This window comes from Gadus morhua, chromosome 6 (genome assembly GCF_902167405.1).
Source record: "Gadus morhua chromosome 6, gadMor3.0, whole genome shotgun sequence".
In the NCBI taxonomy this organism is placed as follows: Eukaryota; Metazoa; Chordata; class Actinopteri; order Gadiformes; family Gadidae; genus Gadus; species Gadus morhua.
Window position 1 is genome coordinate 19062177 of NC_044053.1, and position 12460 is coordinate 19074636.

The window sequence follows — 12460 nt, forward strand, 5'->3', positions numbered from 1 at the left end:
TTTGTCAGCCATGTGATAGCAATCACTGATCTGAATACGCACACGGAAACACAGGAAATGTATACTAATAGTGTGTGTGTGTGTGTGTGTGTGTGTGTGTGTGTGTGTGTGTGTGTGTGTGAGTGACTCTGTGTGTGTGTGTGTGTGTGTGTGTGTGTGTGTGTGTGTGTGTGTGTGTGTGTGTGTGTGTGTGTGTGTGTGTGTGTGTGTGTGTGTGTGTGTGTGTGTGTGTGTGTGTGTGTGCGTGTGTGAATGTGTAAAGTAACTGTAGTGAGTGAGCAGCAGTCGACCTTGACGGCAAAAACTTCCTCTCCTCTGCTATCCCTACTTCCCTCAGGCTCGCTCCCTCTCTCTCTCTCTCTCTCTCTCTCTCTCTCTCTCTCTCTCTCTCTCCCTCCTTCTCCAGCCATCTATCTATCTACTGTCTTGCGCTCACTCTCACTCATGCGTTCTCCTTTCCTTCCTCCTGCTCCTTCATCTTGTTCTTCTTCTGGGGCTCAACTGGTCTACCTCTAAGTGGTCTCAGAGGACCGCTCCCTGCTCCAATAACCCAGGAGGCCAGAGAGGAGCGAGGGAGAGAAGAGAAGAAAGAAGGAGAAGATAGGGGGGCGAACAAGGTAGGAGACAGTAACTGGATAGAAAAGTAAGGAGAGAGAAGAGTGGGCTTGTGTGAGTGAGGTGAACCATAGCCAAGAGAGAAAGTACCAAAACTCAGGAGTAAACTTGTGCTGCAACAGAGTGGTCTAATAGTGAGTCTTGGACTTGGAGACTCGTGTTCTCAAACGAACAGCCAAAGGGGATCTCTACGTTCCTCAGCTCCTCAGCAGGAGGAACAACGCGGACAGGGATAACCAGCAGACAATGAGCTGCTCCGCTGGGCCTACACATTGGGGGGCAGGACCTGCACACTGGTCTGCTCTGCGAGGGCTACATAATGGTCTTCTGGGGGGGGGGGGTTCCTGCACACTGGTCTGCTCTGGGGGGGGGGGGGGGGGTTCTACACACAGGTCTTCTCTGGGGGGGTGGGGGGTGGGGCGTCCTATTCTCTGGGGGAGGGAGGGGGGGGTCCACTGACTCTTCAGCAGTGACAGTATGACAGCAGCTCTCAGCTCCATCCCCTCCCTCGATCAAATTTCCCCAAAACACATAGCTGGACTCCAGTTGACAGGGGGGTCTCCTCTCGCCTCTCTGAGGACAGAGATGGTGCCATTTAAAGAGACCCCTTCACCGTCACCACCATCACCACCATCCTTACCACTACCACCCCTCCCAGCCACCAGCCCAAACATCCGCCAACACCAGACACAAGGATCATTCTGAACGCTGTCTCTATCGCTCCCTGTCTCCCCTTCTCTGCACCTCGTCCTTACTTTAGGGGAATGTCTGACCAATGGAGTCAACAAACATGTGTGTATAGATGTGTGTGTTTGGTATAGATGTGTGTTTGTGTGTGTGTGTGTGTGTGTGTGTGTGTGTGTGTGTGTGTGTGTGTGTGTGTGTGTGTGTGTGTGTGTGTGTGTGTGTGTGTGTGTGTGTGTGTGTGTGTGTGTGTGTTTATTTGCGTGTGTGTGTGTGTGTTTGTTAGGGTTGGCAGCAGAAGATACTTTGATGATTAGTTTACTGTATAACTTAACAGGGGTGAGCATAATTTGCATTTTTTTTAAGTAGTCATGTCTGCCCCTAATGAGGCAGGCTGCTAATTAGTCATTAGATATTCTTTTTCAATCTCCCATCACCCTCCTCATCCTCAGTGTGTTGTTCTGGCTTCAGAGCCGTCGAGAGCAGTTGACGTGAGTAAGGTGTAATACGGTTCGGTCAAATTGATCTCATGGACACAGGACATTCCCTGTCTGACATCCGTTGATATTAACGCTCTTCAGATTAAACATCAGTTAAAAATATATTGGATCTATAGGAAGGAGAAATACGTCTATGTTCACCATCCTTATAGATTCAAGCTGAAAGGATGGCGGTTAGGATTTGAATATCACCTCATTCCTCTACTTCCCATGTGGTTCTGCACCATCCGTCACAAACACAGCCCCCACCATCGTCCCACCTTTTCGTGCTCCACGAAGTCTACGAAGGCGGTGCGCTCCACCTCCACCGGCTGCCCGTGGCGGTCGTACAGCGCCAGCACGAAGTGGAAGAAGTTGGACTTGCGCAGGTTGGAGGGAGGCTGCTTCTCGAAGTGGGCTCTGGACAACGCCACACCGCTGGGGAGAGAGACAGACGGGTCAGAGTGGGCTCTGGACAACGCCACACCGCTGGGGAGAGAGACAGACGGGTCAGAGTGGGCTCTGGACAACGCCACACCGCTGGGGAGAGAGACAGACGGGTCAGAGTGGGCTCTGGACAACGCCACACCGCTGGGGAGAGAGACAGACGGGTCGGAGTGGGCTCTGGACAACGCCACACCGCTGGGGACAGAGACAGACGGGTCGGAGTGGGCTCTGGACAACGCCACACCGCTGGGGAGAGAGACAGACGGGTCAGAGTGGGCTCTGGACAACGCCACACCGCTGGGGAGAGAGACAGACGGGTCAGAGTGGGCTCTGGACAACGCCTCACCGCTGGGGACAGAGACAGGCGGGTCAGAGTGGGCTCTGGACAACGCCTCACCGCTGGGGAGAGAGACAGATGGGTCAGAGTGGGACAGAGGGGTCAGAGTGAGCATTGGACAAGGCAACACCGCTTGGGACAGAGACAGACAGGTCATAGGCTGATCGCTCAATCAATCAATCAATCAATCAATCGATCAATCAATCCTGTAAAACCTGAGCCTGCATCTGAAGCACGCAGGATGTGTAATCATGTGCTTATCAAAAGCAAATGAAGAAATATTCAGTGATATTCATAATACTAATAATGATTTTTATTACTATTATTAATTATAGACAAAACATAATTAATAATAAACATATTTCATTGTTAACATGAAAGTAGATCTACATATTACTTGGAATATATCATTGTTTGAGCAAAATTGTAGTATGAGGGAGTTAATGAAAATAATTACGATATGGATAATGAACAAGTGTTTTTTATCATTGTTGTTATTAATATTATCAACGCCCCAAATAACCAAACAACTTCATTAATTAATTAAGCATATCCTCAGGGCAAAACACATGACTTTATATAAAATAGATCGAAAACAAAGCAGAGGCCTCCAGTCCGACCTGCAGGGAATGGATCAAAAGAAATGAAAAGCTGCGCTTAAAAGTAATTAGCATTTTCCTCTGAAAGCGGCTAAGAAACATCTGTATATTATGGGACATTTTATACAAAACACGCATTGTTAATAAAAAAAATACAAACAGTGTCACAAGAAATCTGAAAGGATTTTACATTACTTATTAAAACGTGTTGATTTAATAATGTGTCTGCTGTAGCTTTTGTCTAAATGTATTGGTGGTCTTGAGTTGACCACAAAATAACTAAAATAGGAAAGAGAAATAGGGCCTAATTTATAAAAGCTAAAAGATGAAATCATCGCGTTGGACTGGAGGCCCGCCTGACGCAAAGAACCATCGGCTGAAACCAATACAGAGATGAGAGTCGGGCTCGCTTTTCAATCGAAGGAACATTTTAAAATGTAATGTTTTAATTCATTGATTTAATAATAAGGTTGACGGTTCAATTCGGCCAAGCGCAGTAGGTGTAAAAGCAGATGTAATCTGCTGTAAATATAAAGGCCTATTTTAGGTGCAAGTCTTGGATTTACATTAACTCAGGATTAATAGAGATCAACAAAAAAATAAGGATATTCCACATCTGTGTCAAACGCCTGTAACAGTAATAAATAATAAAATAAATTGTGTCATCAGTGTAGGTTATTATAATTAACTATTTTTAACTATTTTACCGATGCCATCTTATTTGTAGGCTTGTGAATTAGACTTTGAGCGTTGAACAAGTTTCAAAAAAATTTAGAACAAATACAGAACCATCGTTATTTGTCTATTGCATTTTTTTTATATTAGTTATTTCCAATAAATAACAAGAAATGTCACTTTTATAATTATTTCAGGCATCATGACACATTATCATCGTTTTGGGGTTTTTAGCCCTTTTTTCAAAAGATATTTAGAAATTATTGTTTTTCTCAGAAGATAAAGCCCGATGCTAACTGTCATTTTCTTGGGGTGAATATAAGCTATTAAGAAAAAGACAAATTCAAGAATATATCAGATCATCAGAAAAACCGAACGACGCGTTCAAGTTAAAGTTTTGACCGCTCCTCCATCTCAGACCCTGGATGTTTGATGTCTGCAGGTCTGAATGATCTCTGATTACAGTCTGGTATGTTGTCCTACTGAGGCGACATTAAAGGTTTTATTAAAGGTAAGAATTATGAAGTTAACGGAAAACTCTTATTTGCAACAAGTAGTTGAAGCTCTTCTTGAACTCCACGCGTCGAGCATTAGATGATTTCATCCGGAATATGATCGCTCGATTTCTTCGGAAAAACCTTTGCGCTCCTGATTCCTAGAGAGTGTTCCACTACGGCACATGTCTACAGTCCTCTCTAGTTCCTGGTTGATCTTGTTCTTAAAGTAAGAGACACTTGAGAGGATTAGATTTGAAACAATACCTTTGCGCCGCTGCGTTGGCGTCCACGACCCCGACGTTCCTGACCCAGGAGCGCATCGGGTCCATCTCCTCCGCGAGGCTTCGGTCTTTTAATCCGCCAATTTCTCGAATCAGGTGCTCCTGAATCCCGAACATTTAAACACTAGTGCTCACAGCTGGGTGCCCTTCCCAACCTTTATTAACCCTGACCCTAACCTACAGTGTCCGAGGAGGGCTGGACTTCTTAACGAAAATGCACTCCGAAATCTGAACCTAAGAGCTTGAATTAGGCCTAATACAAGGATTGAACCCAAGACATAAACCCACTTAAACTCTGTTGCCTCGGGAGGGGTTCTCTTCCAGATTCCTCAGTTTTTCTTGTCAGGCTGAACACATACAAGATAAATCCCACCGCTGATTGCGATCATTGTCCAACTGTTTCCACCGGCATCACTTCAGGCGCAGAGACCAACTGTGCGCTCTTTGAATCTCAAACCTTCACTGAATCGGCGTCCAAAACATTCTGGGGAGAAAAGTCGCCTATAAGTCCTGCTCTGAAAATAAAGATGAAGAGGATGAGATGCGCGCTGTAGTGTCGGCCGGCCGGTGTTGGTGGAGGAGACGGAGTGGTGGAGCAGAATGAGCCGCTGATGGAGGAGGAGGAGGAGGAGGAGGAGGAGGAGGAGGAGGAGGAGGAGGAGGAGGAGGAGGAGGAGGGGAGGGGCCAGGGGACCGCTGGTGGAGGCGGATGCTCTTATTGGTGTAAAGTGCGTCCCTTGTTTGGCCCTCCGCCAGCTGGAGCACAGCTCTTGACTCCTGCGTTGCTCTTTCAACTTCTGCAGAGGAGTAGTCGGCTTCTTTGTCTTATGTTTGAATATAAAGTACGATGTGGCTACATGGAGCCGAGTAGCTATATCATATAGCCTATAAAATAATTTAGTAAAAGTAATATAAAGTACGATGGGCCGCATCGAGCCTGAGCCGAAAAACTACAATTCGTTGTAATGCTTGAGTGAGAAGCTGGTGGTTATATTTATACAAGGAAGTAAAAATGTATTGCAATACTGGACAAGAAAAGGGATTGTCTTTCTTTATGGTTAAAAGTGTTAAAGGATTTAAGGTTTAGAATTATCTTATGGCCAAACGGATAAAGGTCCCGGACGCAGACGGTTACCCTGCTAGTACCGCCGTGGGCCGACGGAGAGGTGGTGCAAATCAAATCTGGTGAATTCATTTAATTTCATTCAATCATTCATTCAGGTCTTCACTGAGCAGAGCGTGTCTCGTTCATTCAGCCGCCGTCTGCTCGCGGGACAATGCGCGTGACGCGGCAGTTCAGAGGAATCAGATCAGCGTCACGCTCCACTCTGCTCCATCAGGCTCCACCAGTGGTCTTCTCCATCAGGCTCCACCCAGTGGTCCACTCCACCAGGCTCCACCCAGTGGTCTACTACATCAGGCTCCACTCAGAGGTCTACTCTATCAGGCTCCACCTGTGGTCTGCTCCACCCAGTGGTCCACTCCACCAGGCTCCACCCAGTGGTCTACTACATCAGGCTCCACTCAGAGGTCTACTCTATCAGGCTCCACCTGTGGTCTGCTCCACCCAGTGGTCTGCTCCACCCAGTGGTCGGCTCCACCCAGAGGTCGGCTCCACCCAGTGGTCGGCTCCACCCAGTGGTTGGCTCCACCCAGTGGTCGGCTCCACCCAGCACTTTGCTCCATCACGCTTCACCGCCTTAATGGTACCAGCAGAGCCTCCTAGCCCGCTCTGATTGGCTTCTCTTGTCCAGGCCCAGATTTATTAGAATCAAACACCTTCATTATTTAAAACGGAAACTTTCCTCAACATCACGATATGTTAAACCCAACGTTAGAGCGGACCGCGGAAGTATTTTTGAGGGAGGGGACTCGAGGAGAGGGAGGAGGTTTTATCAGAACGTTATTTTATTACATCATAGATGCTCGTTCCCCATCACTGGATGTTTTCCTGAACCCTGGTTCTCCTATTGTCTCTGCTAAGAGCGCGAGCCCGGAACAATGAACCAGACCCCCCCCCCCCCCCTTCCCGCCAAGCGGCCATCTGCCAGCGGGAGGCCGTCAGATGTCGGCCCGCGCGCTGCGGCGGAATCCTCAGCCTATTCAGTCGCATTGATTGACAGCTGTACTTAACCCGCAGCATTACGGAATAGGCGATATGATGATAAACGAGGCGCGGTGAGACACTATCATAAGATTAGGATTCCTTTGGCGCCCGATGAGAACATCAGACCTACACGCAATCAGGCTGATGAATGTAAAATGCAACATGCCATTTATTGAGCACCATTACACTTGTAGACTTGACATCTTCCACACGTGTGAAGTGGATCGTCCACTTCATCAATCTCACCGATACAGTGTTACTCCAACACGTAACAATGAAAAGGACTATTTAGAATGAATACCTGTTTCGAAACCAGCCCCTGACCCATCAGGCCTCCTTTAACAGAACCGCTGAGGACGGGCTGTTCAGAAACTATCATCTGCAAACAGGCCGAAAATCAACTTGTTGAGAGAGCTTTAATAATCCATCATCAACATGACGTCACCTTTCGGATTTATTCGATCGAAAATAGCAATCAGCCCTCCCGAAATATGTCCCAGGTTATAGTTACTGCCCCTTAATCACATGTCGCTAAAGACCCGGACGTGACGTATATGCCTGCATGTCATTCGGTGGAGCTGGTGCCGGTGGAGGATCTGGGGATTAGAGAACCGCAATGCTTCTGATCAATGGCGCCCTGAGACGGTCAGCGCGTGTTCCGGGGGTGGGCCAGGAATCAGTGACTGCTAAAGCGGACAATGGGGTATCGTGTGCCACTCGTCCTCCCCTCGCCCTCCCCCCGGGTCCCTTGGGGCCCCGCCACTCACCGCGGAGGGCAGTCAGTCCCGGAGGTCAGGGGGGGCGTATAGGGGTCGGCCGCAGACGGAGCAGCTGGTTCCCGTCCCTTCTTCCCAGTGTGGGGAACAGAACCAGCCCACTGCGTCCCATCGATCCATCTATTGATCTGTTGACTTATTTCAGTAAGAACGTGAAGACCCTCGTGAACATCTGCACTCCGCAGTAAGACTGGGACGACCCAACCCGGTCCTTGTTCTAGTCCGCGAGGGGGGGCCTATGAGTAGTCCGTGAGGGGGGCTATGTGTATGCCTAGAACAAGCAGACCTGTAACGAGCAGACCTAATCGGAACAGAAGGGATTCACGGGCCGTTTGCGTGCTTGGATGCTGCGCAACGGATCCGTAACGCAGTTCGATTCCTCAGGGAAACTTTTTATTCCACAACAAAAGGTCCACTTGGACGAAATTCCATCCATGATTTATGAATTTATGCAAAAACAGAACCAACAAATAAAAGATGTCGGTAGGCCTATGTCTAGGCCTGTATGTGGCTAACCCTCTCATTCCCCCGCCACATAATCGTAGTAGTAGGATGTATGCCTACAAAGCTAATAAATCACTTTTGTGTTCAGATGTTGACAGCAAATTCCCTCATGAAAGCAGCAGCGATGCCGTGGAATATCTGAATCTAGTGAGCATGAAGTAGATCTAAAGCTTCAAGTGCTACAACAGCGCCCTCTTTTGGCTACTAGCATTTTAACAAGCGCAAAACAAAGAATTTGATTGAATGCAGTACTTGGTGTGATTTCCTTCGAAATATATTTTTTTAATATATTAGCTCTAAAGCCATATTTTCAATACTTTGCAATAATATCACAAATTCAAAATGGTTTCTTATCATTTGTTTAATATCTACATAGATATAGGGGAGAGTGGGCTAAGATGAGCAAATCTTTACTCATGTCCGCAAGGAAATATATGAAAAAATGTATGGGCCTATGTATGATAAAATTATAACATCTATCTTTATTTCAGGAGGTCCACTTTCAATCAAAAAGGTTAACAATCCATTTATGAAAATTTGACTTCACAAAAAAGAGTGGCGTTTTGGCTCAACTTCCCCTAGCGTTGGGGCTAGTTAAGCCATCTGGGGTTAAATTTACCAATTAACTTTTTCAAGTTTAATGTATTTTCCTTTTCCAAATAGTCTTATGTATTTGCTTAGGTAACTTTAAAAAATATAAAACCTGTCAATATTTCTGTATTTTGCAACTGCTCTGATGGATTTTCTTGGCTGCTCTCTCCATTTAATTTCTCTCTCTTTCTTGGCATGATAGCTATTCTACAACTACATTGAAATACCACGTTATACTTTAGAGACGGAACTTAACTTCAGTGTATCATGGTGGGGTAAGACGAACGACTGGCTCAACTTAACCAACAGCATGTGGCTCACTTTGCCCCACAGCAACGATTTTGGAAAAAACTGCCTAGTTTAACAATTCAGGCAAATCTTTAACTCAGTTATTCACATGGTTTATAACTTGGCAAATCACAAACATGTGAGAAATGTAATTGTATGTGTGAATAAATTAGATTTGACATATAGCAGTCATTATACCTGATATGTTAAAACTTACTTTGACAAGCAAAAAAACATTAATTGTGTTCACATCTTATTCATGAATCTTGATGAGATGTGTTTAATCAACTAGAGCAGGGGTTCTCAAAGTTTTGACAGCTGAGGGCCAATTTAGGAACCCAGAATTTGACTGAGGGCCGCCAAAGGAAAAAATTGTTGGCGGGAAACGCCGTCAGCATCCCAGTGGTGAAAATAAACATTGCACCGTGGACCTCTGGGAGTGAGGTCAAGTGAGGTCTAATTCACGAAACTGAGGTTCATCCCTTCACAGTAATGTACAGTCGGATTCACAAATGTAACAGGATTTAATTAATTAAAAAATAAATAAAAAATGAATCTTTTTTTTTTACTTACCTCTGTATGTCATTGCAGGCCGCCAGGAATGTTTCTGCGGGCCGCCATTGGCCCGCGGGCCGCACTTTGAGAACCAACGAACTAGAGCTTTATTTCAAGTCTGCTGCAGCATGTCAGTACAAACGTGAACTAACCACCACGCAGCATGGCTACGTGAAGGGCTAAGAAGGCATTCCAGCCTAGCACTGGGAACTGAATATCTTAATGTTACTAGCTCATAACCTCACAAATTGTGGAAAAGAAAACACTTGCAACTTTACCATTTACAACTGCTCCATCCCAGCCAGACATAAATTATGGGTGCTTCCCGAATTTATGAAATGTGTATAGTTGCATAAATACAGGGGCTTGGTACACTGGCTCATCTTACCCCAATCTCTATGAAATAACTATATTATATCATAACCAACCAGTTTAGCGTCCACGACTTTTTCCATTTCTTCCAACCGGCTTTAAAATAGTTCTTATCAGCTTGCTCTCAGTGCTACGTTAATCTGATTGGCTACGGGTGTTTCCTGTCCATGTATGGATTCTAATCCACTGCTTGCAGCAGAAAGCCCGTCTTTCCTGTGATGCTGAAGGTGGACCGGTAGCCCTGGACCAGGGGTCTGCTGCGTCCACACCAGGACGGGCCATGCTTTCCTCTAGCGTTGTGATGACTGGTTCTCCTCCTGGATCACATCTGAGACGCGGGCCGAGAGAGCAGCTTGGGCAGCATCTTCCTCCTGTGTTCCACTAGCGTGTCAGTGGTCCAGGATCTCCTGCTTCATGGTCTGGTGTGAGCTCCTGCCTGTCAACATTCACTTCCTGAGCAGATAAACACTGGAACCGCACCTCAGAGGGGTCTACACTCAAGTCCAAATGCCAAGCTGTGTCTTGGGATTCAACCACAAATCAGATCTTTCTGAAAAAGGTTCAGCTGGAACTAGATATACATTACTCTTTTTTAATCCAGAAGTGTGGGACCGACCATAAGACCTGTTTATTGAGCATTGCTCATTAAACAGGCGGACAACATCAATAAACCCGCCCTTGGGTCTAGGATTCCCCCCAGTGCCACCTGCTTCTTCCTCCGGTTTTTCGAGTGAGCTCCCCAGTTAGCTTTACTGTGCTTTTAAATATCTTGAGAATATACTCAAATGCCACAGCGTGGTTCTCCCTGATCTCACTGGCAGAACCCAGAGGAAACGGCTCTAGGGTCCCATCCACCTCCTCTGTGACTTCAAGCACTGAACCACGTCATCTTCAGCAACATTGCTCCTGAATCTCTGGTAAGATCTGACATGCATTTCCATGTTTTATACTGAGCTCTGAATGGGATGTTCATCTGTCCTTCAAGGACAAAGCTATATACGTCTCGATGCACGGTCTCCAATATGATACGTCAACGATACTTTTAGTTTGAAACGATTTGGTCGGATTGGGTTTGAGATTTCTATGTGATTTGGCTTGATTCGGTTTACAACCATTTGATGCAATGCCGTTTGGTACACTTATATTTCTTAGATTCATAAATGCATAATACTAAGGTGGGTACCTGGTACTCACCTTTTAAAACTGGCCGATATCTTGTACAAATAAGACTTATTTGATTACAGTAATAAATGCAAATGCCAGTTTCCACAAAAAGAGTCCTAATTTTGAATAACCAATAAAATAAATAAAAGTACTTAATAAATTCAATCCAGAAATAAAAAAATAGCACTTAACAATTAATGTTATATTTTGTTAACAAAAATGTATGCAATAAAATACAATTGCAGAAAATATGTAATACTTAACTTATATATACTTCAATTTATGAAGATACAATTGACATAATAAACAAGTTTAGAGTTCAAAATGTAATTCTGCATATAAATTGTAAATCTTAATGAGTTTCCTTTCGTTCGCGAAATCTTCTGCGATATGCGGTAATTTCCCCCTGATATACAACATTGTTGCCAACAAGGATCCGTTTGTAACATTCATAATACGGCAATTTAAAAGTAAATCTTCCAGATTGCCAGATTCAAGTATTCAAAAATATCCCGTCAACAAAACGGGAACTGCAGGGCACCCTGCACGCAGTGGTAGCACCGGCACCCCCCTGTGGCGAGAAATAATAGGGCTTGTACATCAGAGGGCGTCATGGGATTTTCTGTTGGCAATACCAATCACAGAACCGGAACCAACTTATTCCGAGGCAGAAAACAAGTGTCCAATTATTTAATTAAAGTCAAATAAAAAGGCAGAAGCCACAGGCAGGCAGGCGGATCAGGCAAACAAAAATACAATAATAAATGAACTATTCAAAACAAATCAAGCCAGGGATCAGGCAGGCAGAATCCAACCGAAAGAATAGAAAATAATAGAAAGTCCAACTACATTGAACTACATCCAGATGGTTGGTCCAGTGTTTGTCATGGTATATTGACAGATTGATATTTCTCTCAACAATATTGCAGAACTTGACCCGTGCAATATAGGTGAGAGCAAATCGTACTAGACTACTTCTGTGAGGAAGGTTAGCCTACATGTGACAGATCTTGATCTTATTTAATTGCCTCTATTACCTTATTAGACCACATGATATCAAAGCCAACATTATCACCTTAATGGACCACACATTCATGGTGCAGAATTGTCTTGGGTTCATCACCGCCACACTGGTTGCATTTCAAATTATTCAAATTGTTCTTTACTAGATGTGATGTTGATGCACAACAATTTAAACAGAAGCCATTTTGCTCTAGAAAACCTTTCTGGCTTCTTCTTCAGACTTGATGTTAGCCTGACAGTCTTAAGTCTTATTCTGTTCCTGTCATTTATCATTACACACACACACACACACACACACACACACACACACACACACACACACACACACACACACACACACACACACACACACACACACACACACACACACACACACGCACGCACGCACACACACACACACACACACACACACACACACAGACACACACACATACACACACAGACACACACACAAACACACACACAC

At 45.1% G+C, this 12460-nt stretch overlaps 1 protein-coding gene across 1 annotated transcript in view; it reads right to left on the minus strand.

Annotated features, from left to right (window-relative positions):
• The window catches only part of ebf2 (EBF transcription factor 2), a 33704-nt gene extending 28487 nt beyond the window's left edge, over positions 1 to 5217 (minus strand). The window contains exons 1-2 of the mRNA XM_030359320.1: positions 4598 to 5217; positions 2060 to 2216 (exon numbers count right to left, since the gene is read on the minus strand). Coding sequence (XP_030215180.1) covers positions 2060 to 2216; positions 4598 to 4731 — 291 coding nt within the window. The 5' untranslated portion in view covers positions 4732 to 5217. The remainder of the gene's footprint in view (positions 1 to 2059; positions 2217 to 4597) is intronic.
• Positions 5218 to 12460: the final 7243 nt, after the last annotated feature.